General features: G+C 35.9%; 1 protein-coding gene across 2 annotated transcripts in view; it reads right to left on the reverse strand.

Moving 5' to 3' along the window:
* The window catches only part of EML5 (EMAP like 5), a 123,542-nt gene that overhangs the window by 72,858 nt on the left and 33,858 nt on the right, over window positions 1–16,826 (reverse strand). For both annotated transcript variants that reach the window (XM_074868562.1, XM_074868561.1), the window contains exons 6-11: window positions 14,130–14,265; window positions 11,011–11,212; window positions 9,774–9,911; window positions 8,753–9,009; window positions 5,882–6,094; window positions 3,893–4,060 (exon numbers count right to left, since the gene is read on the reverse strand). In XM_074868562.1, the coding sequence (XP_074724663.1) occupies window positions 3,893–4,060; window positions 5,882–6,094; window positions 8,753–9,009; window positions 9,774–9,911; window positions 11,011–11,212; window positions 14,130–14,265 (1,114 nt within the window). The remainder of the gene's footprint in view (window positions 1–3,892; window positions 4,061–5,881; window positions 6,095–8,752; window positions 9,010–9,773; window positions 9,912–11,010; window positions 11,213–14,129; window positions 14,266–16,826) is intronic.

A 16,826-nucleotide genomic window follows, 5' to 3' on the forward strand; every position in this document is an offset into this window, starting at 1 on the left:
CTGCTAAGAATTAACAGCCTGACAGGATCATTTCTGCTGATACAGTAGAAATAAGCCAAATGTAAATATAATTTTGTTGTTGTTGTTTATTTTGGGCAGCAAGTTATTTTTTATTCATTAAAATTATTTCATTAACATTAAGAGGAAAGGAAGAAAGAAGAGAACGAAGTAACAAATATAAAGCAGAAACTAAGACTTGCAGAAAACTAACAAGAGAAGTAAAGGGCTCCAAGGAGAAACTTATGGTTAGGTGAGCCGTTGATGAAAGGAGCAATTCTTCTCATAGATTAGGAAAGAAAAAAACAGATATAGGAAGGAAGTGTTAAAATTTTCAGCGACTGTGGAGAAAAAGAGTAGTCATTTAATGTTTCTGTTTTACATCTGGGGAAAGCCAGATAAAGTTGTAGCACAGAGTTTCATTCCAACGGAAACTGAAAAGAATGTCCTGGCTAATAAAAAATATATTTGGATCTTTCTGCAACCTTTGATTGAATGTTCCACATTTTTTCATTAAGAAACCAGACACAAAATGAGTCTAGAACACAAATGGATTTTAAAAGATCTCAAAATGTAATTGCAAAGAGAGAATCACCACTCAGTAAGAAAAGTTTCTAGAAATATGCAATGAAGAGCAATCTTTGGAGCTATACTACTTAACATTTTATCAATGATCTAGAGAAAAACAATATTGCTACCCATGAAGGTGGCAGATTACAGTTAGAAAAGCCATTAACAGGACAATTACCAACAGTGTGACAGATGTATGTTGTACATACTGTCAGATAGCCAGAAATAAGAAATCTAATCAACACTTAATATATAAAAATTTTATCTTCTGAAGCAGTAGTTAATGAAAAAGTTGGGTCGTGGGAAATAATTAGTTGAAAATTAATTCATACCATGAAGGACCAAACCAGTTAAAGGCTTTTGGAGGCTTCATCAAGGAGATGAAGAGAACTATTGCTTCCTTCTGCATTTGGCACTGACAAGGCCAGCACTGAATCAGCATTAATTTACCTATTAGCTGGGTCCATACTGATACAGCTTCATCTCATCTTAGCAATTAAAGGGTGAAATAGTATATTTCATTGTAAGTCTATATATTTATTTCCCCAAAGGACTCTAAATTCCTTTAGGAACTTGCAAGTGAGGCACTCACTTAATTGTTTGGTTTTGGGAAACTCAGTCATGAGAATAATTGCTGTTATTAGTCATTGGTAGAAACATGATCTACATTTTTTTCCAAATATTAAACACCTATAGTCTGCTTAAAAATAAAAATCAATTACAATGCTTAAATTATCATCTAAATACTTCAAAGTTTTAATCACATGAGTATAGAATCATGGAATGGTTTGGGTTGGAAGGGACCTCAAGGATCATCTAGTTCCAACCTATGGCAGGGACACCGTCCACTAGATCAGGTTGCTCAAAGCCCCGTCCAACCTGGCCTGGAACACTGCCAGGGAGGGGGCAGCCACAACTTTGCTGGGCAACCTGTGCCAGTGCTTCACCATCCTCACAGTCAAGAATTTCTTTCTTATATCTAATCTAAACCTACCCTCTTTCAGTTTAAAGCCATTACCCCTCGTCCTACCACTACACTCCCTGATAAAGATTCCCTCCCCAGCTTTCCTGTAGGCCACTTTAAGTACTGGAAGGCTGCTATAAGGTCTCCCTGAAGCCTTCTTTTCTTCAGGCTTAACAACCCCAACTCTCTCAGCCTGTCCTCATAGGAGAGGTGCTCCAGCCCCCTGATCATCTTTGTGGCCTCCTCGGGACCCGCTCGAGTAGGTCCATGTACTTCTTATGCTGGGGGCCCCAGAACTGGGCACAGTACTCCAGGTGGGGTCTCACAAGAGCAGAGTAGAGAGGGAGAATCATCTCTCTCAATCTGCTGACCACACTTCTCTTGATGCAGCCCAGGATGCGATTGGCTTTCTGGGCTGCGAGCACACATTGCTGGGTCACAGTCAGCTTTCCATCCACTGATACCCCCAAGTCCTTCTCCTCAGGGCTGCTCTCAATCCACTCATTGCCCACCCTGTGTTTGTGCTTGGGATTGCCTCGACCCATGTGCAGGACCTTGCACTTGGCCTTGTTGAACTTCATGAGGTTTGCACAGGCCCACCTCTCCAGTCTGTCCAGGTCCCTCTGGATGGCACATCCCTTCCCTCCAGCGTGTCGACTGCACCACACAGCTGGGTGTCGTCCACAAATTTGCTGGGGGTGCACTCAATCCCACTGTCCATGTCGTCATCAAAGATGTTAAACAGCGCCGGTCCCAATACCAACCCCTGAGGAACGCCACTCCTCACTGCTCTCTGCTTGGATTGAGCCAATTCCTTATCCACTGAGTGGTTCATCCATCAAATCCATGTGTCTCCAATTTAGAGACAAGGATGTCATGTGGGACAGTGTCAAACGCTTTGCACAAGTCCAGGTAGGTGACGTCAGTTGCTCTTCCCTTATCCACCAATGCTGTAACCTTGTCATAGAAGGCCACCAAATTTCTCAGGCACGATTTGCCCTTAGTGAAGCCATGTTGGCTGTCACCAGTCAACTCCTTATTTTCCATGTGCCCTAGCATAGTTTCCAGGAAGATCCACTCCACGACCTTGCTGGGCACACAGGTGAGACTGACTGGCCTGTAGTTCCCCGGGTCCTCCTTCTTTAAAAACGGGGATTATGTTTCCCCTTTTTCAGTCAGTGGGAGATATATACATCTTTTATTCCAGTGACATCTGGGCATCCAGTTGTTGTCAATTTAGTAAAGGATGGTACATACAGAATTCATAAATTTGTATGTATGATCTGAACTTTTAAATTTTCCCTCTGCACAGGGAACACAGTGATGAATTTTTTTCACAGTCTTGCTAGACTGAGCATACACAGTACAGGCAAGTATCAGCAACTCCATCAGGTACTTCAGGCAGCTGCAAAGTTTAAATGTTGGAAACACAAAACAGTGGAAAATTGCAAAGCCCAGTATTGCTGAACACCTGGTGCCCAGAGCACACACAGCACTGGGTGAAGAGCCGGTGGTTTGTGTTGCCATGACACCAGGGAGAAACATGAAGCAAGGTGAAGGCCGTGCAGTCCCGTTCTTCCACTTTTCACAAGAAATGTTTTGGGCAACTGCTCAGAGGTTATACCAAGAAATGTTTTGTGCAACTACTGAAGGAACAGTAGCTTGACCACAGTCCCACCAACACGCTTGGCACAGTAATGGATAAATACTACCCCAATTTCATACATAACCTGGGGAGGGACAAGAACTTGACACCAAATTGCAGGGACAGATCAACGGGTTTGTCCTCCTCACCCCCTGCCCCCAGAAGGAATGCCCTTTGGTAAGATTTGTGATCTTGGCTATGCTGAGTGCCTACCTGGGAAATTGAGCTTATGATTGCAATCTACAAACAAATGATTTGTTTGTAGAGCTATTCTGGTATAGCGCATTTATTGTAGACAGTCTTAAAGAATCTGTATATGTTGCATAAGAATAAACCGTACTATTTATGAACCTGACCGCTTCTTTTGAATGTGACTGGACCTACAGCAGACAGGCTGTTCATGCATCCGGTGTCAGACCTACAGCACATGGGCTGTTCATGCATCTGGTGTCAGGCCTACAGTCACAGCCATAATTGGCATACCTATTCAGAGATAAGACCAGACATCCCCACCCTCTCTAACCTTTGAGGATCGGCTAGAACACAAGGGGGTTCATATCTTAATAGATTTATCCCTCACTCTATGCAACATTAAAGAACAATTTTGCGCAGACTGACAATTCTGAATATTTATTTCTATACTTGCACCAAAGAATTTTACTCCTCTTACAGCCTCGACTCCTCCCACCCTTTGTTTTTTTTAATAAATTACTTACCTTGAGGTGCTATATGAAGAGAGTCCTTCAACTTCCGGTCAGGGACAAATTTCCACTGAAAGACAGAATGATCAGCTCCCCCAATGGAAACAACCCACTGGTGATCGTGCGACCATCTGACATTTGTCACGTGAGCAGAATGACCGAGATATTTTTTAAACTTTGCTCCTTGAACAAGAATAAAAATCTCTTTCAGTATACGTGGAATAAATGTTTCAGAAGCAGTTTCAGAAAAAGTATCAAGGAACTCTTATAAAAAGTAACAGTTTAATTAAGATATTTTAATTAATAGCAGCTAGGTTTTGCAGCATTCCCAAATTTTAATCTGTCTTTAAGACAAATTTTAAAATTTGGATTCCAGGATATACCACCTTTAATAAGTCAAACACAAAGAGATAAGACATATGGTAATGCTGTATGAGATGTACTAAAGAAAGATTTAAAAAAAAAGTTATATTATTTTATTTTTTACAAACCAAGATTTTGGCTATTATTATTTCTACATTGAAAAGATACAGTTATTTAAATGCTAAATGATGTATATTTAGCTCTGTGAAAACACCCCCCTATGTGTGCTCATAGCACTGGTTCCCACTGTTTGTGCAATTTGAGTGTTAAGCACTTCTAGCAATTCATATCCTCACACCTCTAGTAGTAGAACTACATCAAGTTAATGTTTTCACTGACTACTACATAATTACAACACAATCACTGGATCAGTTACTAAAAAGAAGTTCCTAACAGCACTCCATTATACAGATTCTTGTGCCTTTTCTTTGGTTTTATAATTCTAGTGCAAAATAGGGGATAAAAAGGGAACAAATTCAGTCTCCTTCAAATGGACAGAAGAGTCTTTTCAAGAATATACTTTTGGATTACCTCAGGTATCAATAAAACCCTTATCACTTTAAAAATAAAACTGGAAAGATTGAAATGAAATGTTCTTTAATATACTTTTACAAAAACAGTTGAAAAACCTATAGTGGAACATCAGTCATTTTAAAGAAAATAAATCATTTCTTTAAGCACATATTGCTTGAAGACATAACTCAAGACCCATCACAAAGATCATGACACTGTAGCCAGCATTAAACATGCAATGCTGCAAATTGCAATGATGCAACAGTGCAACTTTTTGTTTCCACTTTCAAAACTTAGAGATTTGATCTAGTCCCCAAGCAAACTTTTTAGGTTTAAAAGCTAGGGAACATTTCACAGGCTTCCTCTGATCATCACCATGTTACCAGCTTGAAGACAGAGATCTCTGCTATTGATAATCTGTTCAACTTGAAAGGTGTCTAGAATAGAGTTCTTCAAACAGCTCTGAAAAAATAAAGCCCTTCTCATCTAAAAAGATAACCTTCTCTCCCTGTTCACTCACAGTCCTGAACAGTAAACTTGAAAATTATAGACCTTGGCTTTAGGTTTCAGTTTTTAAAATTTCACACAAGATTTGTCCTTATTGCTAGTAAAATTTTGAGGAAAAATGTGTTGGAAAAGTTTTTAACCTTCAAGTAACATACAGTGGCATACTCTGACTATGGGACCAATTTGCTGTTCACTTATTTACTGCCTCTAATCATTTAGTAAAGTCATTTTTTCTAACTCCTAGACCAAATCTCCAACACAGATCCAGAGGAAGGAAGAAAACTACTTGAAGACCAAGGTGAGATACTTGAAGATATGTATCTCATAAAAGGGTAGATATTGCATCACCTCATAAAATTCTATTAAAAAAAAAAGATAACTATTTCACAAAATAAAGTATGTGTAAAACCTTTGGCTTTCCTATTCATAATGCAAATAAAATACTAATACAGTTGTCAATACACCAGCCTATTATTGTTTTCTACCTTTGAGCTCAAACTAAACTTCTAAGAATAAATATTGCCCACTGATATAATTTCAAAAACCCAGTTTTCTAAAACCTTTTTCTTGAATAACCAAAATTCCAAAATACACATTTACAATTGAACTTAAAGGTACTACCTTTTCTTAGACATGGGTATCGAAAGAGCTTTACTATTCCATAATCATCAGCCGTAACCATAACTTGCCCAATAAAATTTGCATCCACTGAATTTATATCATTTATATCTGAATATTTAGGCCAGATGCCATTAACTTCAAGGCCAGAAACACAGGTCCATGATGCCCATTGAACGCCTTTTAATTCCTCCTTGTTTGTTACTTCTTTTCCACCTAAGAACAAAAATAAAGAGCTATTTTTCAATATTTAGTTATGCAATGTAAAATTTTTTTTAATTCTCTGGAATTAAATCCAAGTGAGACAGAATTAAAAACTGACTTCTACAACTGTCTTGATCTAATGTTCTCTGTTATGACCAACAGTATCAGCAGTAAGGCTTCTCAACACTACTTAACAGATCATTGGTTTGGTACTTTACAGTATTTCTTGTAGTATATATAGTATATCTTGTATATATACAGTATTATTTCTTGATATTTGCTTGAGTCTGTGTTATTTTTAAATGTTTATCAAAAAATACCTGTTGCCATTCTAAGATAAAGTTTGGAAAAATTCTTTCGCTGAACTATTCTACAAACCTATATTATATAAAGCAAAAACTGAAGAACTCATTTAGATCTGGCCACTGTCAATTACTTAAAATACCAACCTTTTATGCTTAGATCCTTGTTAAATTATTTCACATCAGATCTGTCTGTAATAAGATTGTTCCAGTCCCACAAAGTTTCATGTAAGAGCTTAAGTACTGAGTCAGACCAAAGGCCCATTTAATAAATACTGCATCTTCAAGAACAGCCAGAAGAAAAGTGCAGGAGCAACACAAGAACAATGCAAGCAAATGTAAAAGTTGTGAGTCAGACTGAGTGGGCAACTGCAGAACCTGAGCAGGACACTGGCAATAATTCACCTCTCAGTCTACAGTGGTAACAAAACTGAAAGCAACTAGGCTGGGTTTTTTCCTGTCTTCTTATTGTTAATAGGATTCTGACTAGTGGAAGGGGATGGGATGGGATGGGACAGGATGTAGGGGGGAGCAGCCTCAGCTACTGTAAGGAGGTAAGTTTTCAACAGAAGGATAGTCAAGGGAGAACTCAAGTGGACTGGAATAAACAGAGCAAAGAACGCCATCAAGAAAGATAAAGCAAAAAGGGAAATAAATCAGAAAGGAAGACTTAATTAAAAAAAAAAAGGAAAGGAAAGGAAATCAAGTGTCCTGTTGGAAGATCCTTCAGCTCTGATGAAGTAACTACACCCTTTGACAAGGTTTACCTTGTAATCTCTTTCAATCGCTAATCCACATAAACAATGACTACTAATACTGGTTATATCCATGACTAAATCCTACAGATCTTGTATTAGGCAACTGTAAGTTCCTTACTCATTTATAGTGGAATTTCAAGTGTTACACAATTCTGATCATTATTTTGAAATATTCAGGGGGTTCCTCTAACTTCACTGACCGTGCTAAATTTTCTACATAAACAAACTTTCACAATCCCACATTCTAATATATCAAGAAACTCCAGGGTGAAATCTGCCTATGGAACTTCAAACTGCTCCTCCTGTGTGTACATTATTTGTTACAGTCTAATTAAATTCTATCTTTTCTTACGTATCTTCTGTCTCATTTAGTATACAAGATCAAACTTGTGCATAGAATGAATTAGATGCTTCAGCAAAGAGTCACAAAAAGCTCCATGGAACTGTGAATAACGTATAGTGCAAAGTATAAATATTGTATAACAAATGAAGGGACAATATAGTGAGTGGTGATGACAATAAATAGTTACTACAAATACGATGAGTGGGAAAAATATAGAATGATATCATGTAAAGAGGGTATACACACAGAAGAAACAAGTCAAACCTTGTGAGAAACACTGCCCTTGACACACTAATCAGGACTACTTAAATTTGAAGCTATAAGATACACATACTATGTGCATATGTCCCCTGCAGAGGGAATTGTCTTGATGAAAACTGTTTCAAGACTATGGGACAGTTCAGTCAAGTTTTCAAGACAGTGTTGTCTTGGAAATATTTACAATAATGGGGTTGTCACGAACTCTGAATCTGAAAACTGTATTTTACTATTATGTAACATACTAATTTTCTTTAATAGTTCCCTGCCATAAGAGAGAAAAGACACATTTGAACTTGTGTTATCAGTAGACTGCCCAGCTAAATTTCATTTTGGTATTTTTATTCATTTTGAAAGTTACATGATTGAATCATATATGTATCACAGCTTCGATATTTCTTTGGTTTCCAGTAATTCCTAAAATTCTGGCATCCTTTAATCAGGCACTCTTATTTTCTCTGCAGTTACCTAATCCCATTAGTTCCGATTCATTTGCACTCCAACTGTTTCTATCTATTACAAATTTATCACTGTAAAAGCTCTTTTAAGTTAAATTCCTCAGTTCTGCTGCATAGTTCTAGAAAACCAGATGACTCTTCTGAGACACAACATACTGATTTTTCCACACATTTTTAAAAAACATACAGCTCAAGCAATGATAATCCATTTAATATCCAAGCTCAATAAGTACAAAGCTATTAAGCTATTGCAAAATTGAATTTTTCTTTTTCTAAAAAAGTGGGGGCAAATTTTAGAGAAATAATATAAATTATAAGCCAGCATCTCTACCATGAAAAGATCCATTATAAAGAAGAGTAAACATAAGGATAAAAGTAAGTAACATTGCTGGAAAATGATGTACTTATTCAAATATAGTAAATATTTATATGAACTTAGAAAAAATTTCTCTGTAACCCAGTGCTTTGAACCAGAGTCTGTATTTACAAAACTACGATACATTCTTCCAGTAATAAGTAACAAATATCATAAAGGCAACTCAGAATCTTACTTGGCATTCTGTAAAAAAGTCTCTTCCCATTGCCATCATTGGTCTGTAAGTATTTACTGTCTGAAGACCAATCCATATGGGTGATGAAACTTAAAGATCCAATACATTCCCCAACTTTCTTGTACCGCTGAACAACACCATATATATCCACAGAGCTATCATTGGAACCAACAGCTAGGAAATTCCCATCTGGTGAATATTTCAGCTCATGAATAGCTTCTTTCCTGTCTTTGATATGAACAACCTCAGTCATATCTCTGTAGTATGAAAGAAAGCATGTCATAAGTATAGAAGAGCCTTATCATACTGTCAAGTTCCCAGTTTTTTAAAACGGACAAAACTGAAATGATGAAATGAACTTTACTATCACATACGCAAACACAACACTGCTATTTTAGAGTTGGGTGGGGCTTCATGGCCAAAAAAAAAAAAAAAAAAGAGAGAGAAGGGAATGGTGACACAAAGAGGTGCTGCACCAGGCTGAGGCAGAGTGAACAAAACGAACTGTTCAAGCTGGGTCCACAAAAAATATTAAATCAGGCAAATTACCAGATCTTTATTCACTCAGGGAAGAAAACTTACTGACATGAGACATAGATCTCATTTTCCCTTTAAAACATCACAGCAACAAAGGCAGCACTGTTTTTGTACGTGTGATGTGCTGACAGCAGCATTTCAACACATGGAAGCAATTTAGGAAGTAATGAAAATTTATGTCTTAGAAATTCAAGAATAATTAATAAAGCTAAAACCTGAAGTAAAACGCTTCCTAGAACACTGCCATTCTTTGCAAATAGACCAATATACTTTTTCAAATGTGTTGCTATAGAACAACATGAACACATGCAGCACACATTTTAAAAATCTGAGCACCTCAAGATTAATAACTTAAAACAGAAATGTAAGTGATCTTCTCATGTATGGTCACTACAGTGTCAATATACATACAATTTATAAAAGCAATTAGATAACATGCTTGAAAGAGTTAATAAGGTATCTATTTTTAATTTTTGTAACATACCTGACTCGAAGCACAGTGAAAGAGCCATCCTTCATTCCAAGAGCAAGATGGATTCCATCAGTACTAACCGCAGCACAGCGAATGGGTTCCTCCATATTACACCGGGCAATCAGAGCATGGTCTATTAAACTCCAAATTCTAAAATAAAGAAATAATTGCAAACATGAGGAGTGCTTTGTAGCTATGTCATAGATAGCATGAAACCTGCAATTTCTGCAGAATGCTGGACACGATAGTGTGCTATTTTAAAATAATTTTCCACAAGAACAATCTAAGATAAAAGTGTGAATTTTGCATACAGCAAAGAATATTCATGTATTTAAAATAGCAAGAAAATATCTAATGAGAAAATGCAGGAGCATATTAATTTTGTTTGACTTTCTAAATATAAAGAGAATGACATATAGCAATATATAATTTTAGACCACTATGTGAAAATTCCACTATTTTGCTAATCATTTTAGCCAAGAAGAACATTAATGAACAATTAAAGACTTTGCTCAGTAAACATATTCTTTCCTATTAACAAGTCATTATCCGTAACTCCTTACCTATAACTAGATAGTATTATAACATGTAAGTTTTTACTACAAGATAAACATAAAACATCTATCATTTACAAGATATATCTGGAATTCTAGAGCATTATTTCAATATTCATAATTCAACTAGTGTTTTGATTAACATTACACTTAAGATATTTAACAAAAATGCCAACCCACCTAATTTCTAAGAAAGAAGAGAAAACACATTTTTTCACAAAAAAGGATGAACTTGTAAAAGGGAGTAATTCACTAGGTTTTCTCAGAATATAGATTCTATTTACTATGTATGCATTAAGTCTGATGAAACTCCCAAGCTAAAAGTTAATTCACAGCATGTGAAAAAGTGATTATGGTAAGAGTAAAAATTGTAAGCTTTTTTTACAATTTTTTTCACTGCAACCTGTGAATGCCTAACATAACTCCTGAGAAGGAAACACTTACAGGATACTTGTGTATGGGTGCTTAATGTTAGGCTAAATGAAATTTGTTCAAATTTTGTACATTTCATTTTTGTGAAATACGCATTTCCACTATGTTTTATTACTGGAGAGCCCTAATTTCATGCATAACTGGTTCAGAAGAACTTCAATGCCACATTTTAATACCTTTAAAATGTATGTATTTCAATTAGGTTATCTACAGAATGAGCTGTTCATATAAAACTGCACACAGTTAAACAAACAAGATTTAACCTGACTGATCGATCATCACTTCCAGTCATTGCTAGCGGTTTTGTAGGATGGACAGCCAAAGCCCACAGCTCTCCTTCACAGTGCCCCTGCATTATCAGGAAAGGCTTATTACGCTCATGCACCACAATTTCAAAAATTTCACTATCTTGTGTCCCGACGAGTATATGGTCTCCTCTCCAGCAAACACTTCTTACAGACAGACCTGTAGAAGAGATTGTTACTGAGAGATACATCCTGAGAATTTGTGCAACAAAGGTAACGTAGCACATGACAAAACATAAAAGCAAGAAAATGTCAAAAAGTGTCCATATACCTTCTCTTATTCCTCCATTTACTCCTTTTATCTATTCCATACAACACAAATTGCTCTTGGAACATTAACCTCAAACTTAACATTGCAAAAATTCTAAAATAAAATATGAGCCTTATTTTAATAAAGGACACATAGCCAACTCTTGTATTACAAGATTTCTGACAGAGGAAGATAATACTGGTGTTTGCATCTGAAATTACACATTTAATGTCTTTCAATTTCAAAGATAGCAGACAATATAAGTGACAATTTCTGATCAAACCATGGACTTTAATACTAGCTAGACAAAGCTAAATTATGTGAGAGAAGCATCAGTGGAACATGCATTATATGCAAGACAGTTAAAGAGCCCAATTCTCCCCAGACTGTTTCTGAGATGCTCCCCCTAAAGCATATCTTCCTAACATCTTAATAGTATCTGGAATTATTTTTCTCACTAAATAGAAAATAAAAATAAATCAAACTGAAACAACATATAGAGAGATGAAAAGGGTTTATGATGGAATTTAACAAGCATTTCCAACAACTGAATTAGTTTCCAGGCTTACAGTGGAGGTGAGCACTTACAGACTGCACTTGTAGATCAGGTTGGGAATAATAACATGGAAGTTAGGACAGTTGTACACTGAGAACCCCATATTTGGTGCCCAATTGTAGAATATGCACCTCCTAAAACAGGCTGTATTTATTACATTCGGATAGTGCAACTCAATTTTGCCAATTTCAGGTGTAGATAACTAGATGGTAGCAATGTCTAACTTAATTCACTTTGCTTAAACACTGACTTTTGTGGAGAGTAGCTGAAGAATGATCTTTGAAAAACTACTCTGGATTAATATGCTATATTAATATATTAATATTAAAATTATATCTACAAGATGAAATAAAGGAATATTGTAATGGCAAGAGTCGATGTGCTTCTGAAAAATATTTTTAACTATGTAGAGGGAAGAGCCTTATGTTATTAAATTTATATTGGAAAAAAATTGCAAGACTGAGAAACAGTGAATGGGTGGGTTAGCAGGCCAGTCTGGTGCATCTGCACTGATGTTTTAATTCTGACACAGCTACCTTTCAAAGCAAAGCTCCTGATTGTGCCTTCTTGTCATGCTTTGCATTACAAGATGGCTTTCAAATGCACAAATAAGACTCCCGCCATATGAAACAGAATTGAAAGATGGGCTCCAGGAGTGCACTCAGTGCATTCAAACTGCAATGCAATGTTCAGTCCACTGAACAAGGCTAGAGCTAATGCCCCTCAAACACACCTCTGAATGCACATGGGTTGCGCTACTCTAATCCTCCACACCAACTGTTCTGCATTACAGATTCGTTCCTGTTGTGCTGCACTGGTGAATATAACCACCTTACAATCTAGCCCTATAATCTATACATTATACGGCTATATTGTCTATAGTGATTAAAAAATAAAGAAACAACCAACCAGAATCTTTGATGAAGGACGATTAAAACATCTGGTTTAGTAATTTGGAACTTCTTATGGTGGAGGGAGATAATTTGAAAAACAATTTGACTACTTGGAGATATATCTAGAGTCAAGTAATTGTTCTGTGAGCCATTCCCAGGGATAAAGAACTTGAGTTTGTGTTCACAGATAAAATTACCAAGAGCTGAGGTATAGGAGCAGCAGAAAATGCAATTAAGAAAATTAGTAGAAGGACAGGTCATAAAGGCAATCCTCAAAAGGATACAATACCAAAAAAAAAATGAAGTGAAAAGATTCAGGAAACTGAATTTATTAAAAAGAGGATTTTTAGAAAGCCATTAGCTCTGTCATGGGCATTTGACAAGTCAAAAATATGAGGATGGAGTTCACCTAAGTCATCAACAAGAACCAAAAGAGTTCATGGCAAGAGTCTGTTCCATTAAAAGTAAAGGAGACAATCTGGAGTGGAGAACAAGTTTGAAAGAATGAAACGGAATGAAACACAGCTTTCAACTACATGAAACAGCTGAGAAAACTTAGATTTAAAACAGAGTCACTGTACCACAGGGTTTTTAAAATGGGTATTTTGAAAGGGTGTTCCATCTTGTTGCAATATTTCGCAATCTTGGTGGGAATACCAAGTCAATTACAGAATACAAAGATTTAACTTGTAATCATTTATTGACCCTCAATATCTGATTGCCATCAGACATTCTACCACATTGTCAAATTCCTGGCAAGATATTAGAAAACAACGAAGTGACTGGGGGCAAAGAGCAATATTGTAAGTTACATTAGTGCTTCAGCATACGTTTGTATTCTTTTCTTTAATCACCACAGCAACAACATCGAGAACACTGACAAAACATGCTATAGACTGCTAGATCTAAAATTTTAGCATGACATAAACTGTAATTGAAGTCATAGGTATATGTAAGCTGTGTTCTAAGTACTACAGAACTGTAGATTACTTCCAAATAGTTTTTATGAAAATTTGGATAACTAGCAAATGCAATTTCTGCACTCCACTGTTTTACATTATAGATCTTCCTGTCTCTTCTAAGTTCTCTCAAAGAATTACTGTTCCTTGTTAAAAACTGCTGTGCTATAAAAAAGATGTGCATTTTATTGGTTTAAAAGAAAAAAAAAAATTAAATCTCTGCATTGACAACTTCACAGTAAGTTTTACAGTAACTTTGAAGGACTACGTGGCCTTCATACCAGCAGACATCAAATTTCTTTTCTAGCAAATAGTTCAGAGTACATACATGAAACAACTTTTTAAAGTCTTTTCTTGTTCACAACACTGGTAAATTTCCTACTTTATTGGTATATGAAAAGTGACAAACTTCTTTTTACCTTTATATCCCTGGTCTGTTTCCCTGAGATCAATCACAGTAATTGGTTTAAAATTTAAGTCCCACAAGCGAACACAGCCATCCCTGCCACCAGTAGCAAATCCCTCTTCACATGCATTCATGCTGAAAATTCCTGCCTAAAGAGAGAAGAAAGTTATTTTTAACAATATACACAGATTGGAGATACCAATATGGAAGGTGGAACTCTTGTTCACGCTGACATTGACTGTCTTCCTGTCTTAGTATCTGTTATGCTGTTGAAAACAGCATAAACACATGCAACTAATACAGGCTTTAAATACAGAAGTCAGAAATGGAAACAAACTCAAAAAGAGCAGAATTCACATCCAATGACAAACAGTAAGATAAAGAAATTGTTGTAATACTGCTTTCATCCTGATGATGATGATCATAGTGATGCTGCTTCTTATCCCTAGAAAGAGTTTAGTTTTGCATCATCTTGCCTTAGAGCCTGGTCCAACTTTCACAAATGTCAGCAGGAAGAATTCCACTGATCTCCATCAGGTTTGGTTCAGGGCCTTTGTTGCTATTACTTAGCTTCTATGCAATCAGGCAAAAAACATCTGGGAATTTTTACACTTTAAGCCAAGGAAGATTGATTTAAAACTTAAGTTTAGAAGCAAAATATAAGAAAAAAGTGATCACTTTACACAATTTAAAAATGCATAATATTAGCTCTTATTTTAAAGGTAGACATCAGGAAACAAAACTTAACACATTTTCATTTACTTGATACATGTTTTATTCAGGATAATGAAGAGGCAAGAATGATATATCCATTATTAAAATAAAGATACTGTATCCACATAGCCACTATATTTGATGTAAACATGATACATTATCTTAATAGCATACACACTTTTTTTTTATTTTTAAAAAGTACCCACACAACTCATTAGTCTTATTTTCAGAAGTAGCTCACACTTTTCAGTAACCAAAGCTACTGAAAGGACAACTCTGGCTAATAAACCTATAAGAAGTTAAAAAAAGAAGTGTTCTATATTTATTGAAAGTATTTAATATTCAGCCATGACAAAAGAAAACAGGAGAGAATTAAAAACAATGGAAGGGAAAATCTGCCCCTAACTCCTGTCCAAAAGAAGGTAGAACAGCCAACAACATACCTATACCTTCTATAATATTGTTATGAAATTTCAGTTTTGTAAAGAAGTAGTTTCTTTGGTTGGGGGTCAGGATTTTGCAGTAATGAAGTACATTAACCCCAAAAGTGAAACCAATTTGCAAAAGAGAGATTGGCTTTTGGGGGAAAATAAAGCTGTACACTTACAGAAGAAATTAGCATTCAGTGCTGTGGCTTTTGAGAATTCCCAGGTACTCATGACTACTCTCTCATACCAAGCTGGTTTTATTTCTTAAATTATAAATAAAGAAAATATCATAATGGACTGATCATAATGAAATTTGGACTGTGTTTTCTTCCATAGCATCAGGTAACAAGGATATCATTCTTCAAGTTGAGAAAAAATAAATCTCTCAGCTTTCAGAAAAAAGCATATTTTTACTAGAATGTCAAATTACAATCAAAACTGAAAGACTAGAGTGACAGAACTCAAATTTTTTGATGCGCCATGTCCATCCTCAGGGTATAGACTTTTAAGAGAGTAGTACATGCCTAAACAGAAATTTAGTGGACTTTTGAAGTCATAAGCAGATTAGAAGGCTAACTTCCATTATCTCTAACATCCTGAAAATCCTCTTTCTGTTTCTTTAGAAGCCTAGCGATTTTTGAAAATACAACCCAACCTGTATTTGTTTCTCTATGTGTCTGTCTCTTTTACTGCATCAACCTTTTAGCATCAAGTAATTAAAAGGCTAGAGGAATTCTGGCTCATTTTGTACCATATACTAAATTCTGCCCAAGTTCTGGCATATTTAAATCTTTTAAAGCCCTTTTTAGAATGCAACCTTGATAATAGAATTATTCTCTTTTCTCTAATTAACTCCCTCTGAAATCCATGATTTAATTAGTCAGTATTAAAAAAAGAATCAGACATTTGGTGATGTGGGAAGCTGGCTGAATGTTCTGAAGATAAGATCAAGTGGATCCAGGATTAATCTGTTTTCCATTTCACAGAATATCCTTATCTTAAAAAGGACATACTGGTTGTCAAGGAGATTTGGCAGATGTGCTTGTTCAATCTCTTGAAATGCAATAGGACATTCTTGTTTCAGTCTATGTGCCACTGGAATAGAAGAATTAGATGAAGACTAGAAAAAAGATCCCTTATTAATGGGGACCATAAGTACTTAATAGAAGAAGCTGAGCTTAGCTACTCTTCATTTAATTGTTAGGCTCACACTTAATGGGGAAAAGACAGATTCTTCACTCTGGTAGCTTGGCCAGTCATAATTCTTCCACTAAATCTTTCCTTTTAGAAACTGTCAAGATTGTTAATGCAAATCAACTTCGGAGTCTTCATGCTCTCTTAATCCTTCAGCCTGAAATTGTCATTAACATAATTTGATTCTTGATGGTCAATAGCCTTCTAGCAGCAATGAGAGGCAAACAATTGCATTGACTTTGATCCAACTAAATAATGTGATCAACAAAGATTGATTGTGCTCCTGAATCAAAATAAAAGGTGTAGATCAAAATCATCCATCTTAAAAGTTATAAAGTTTGACATATGGACTGCATTATTCTGTTACAAATTTT

This window comes from Strix uralensis, chromosome 4 (assembly GCF_047716275.1).
Source record: "Strix uralensis isolate ZFMK-TIS-50842 chromosome 4, bStrUra1, whole genome shotgun sequence".
NCBI lineage: Eukaryota > Metazoa > Chordata > Aves > Strigiformes > Strigidae > Strix > Strix uralensis.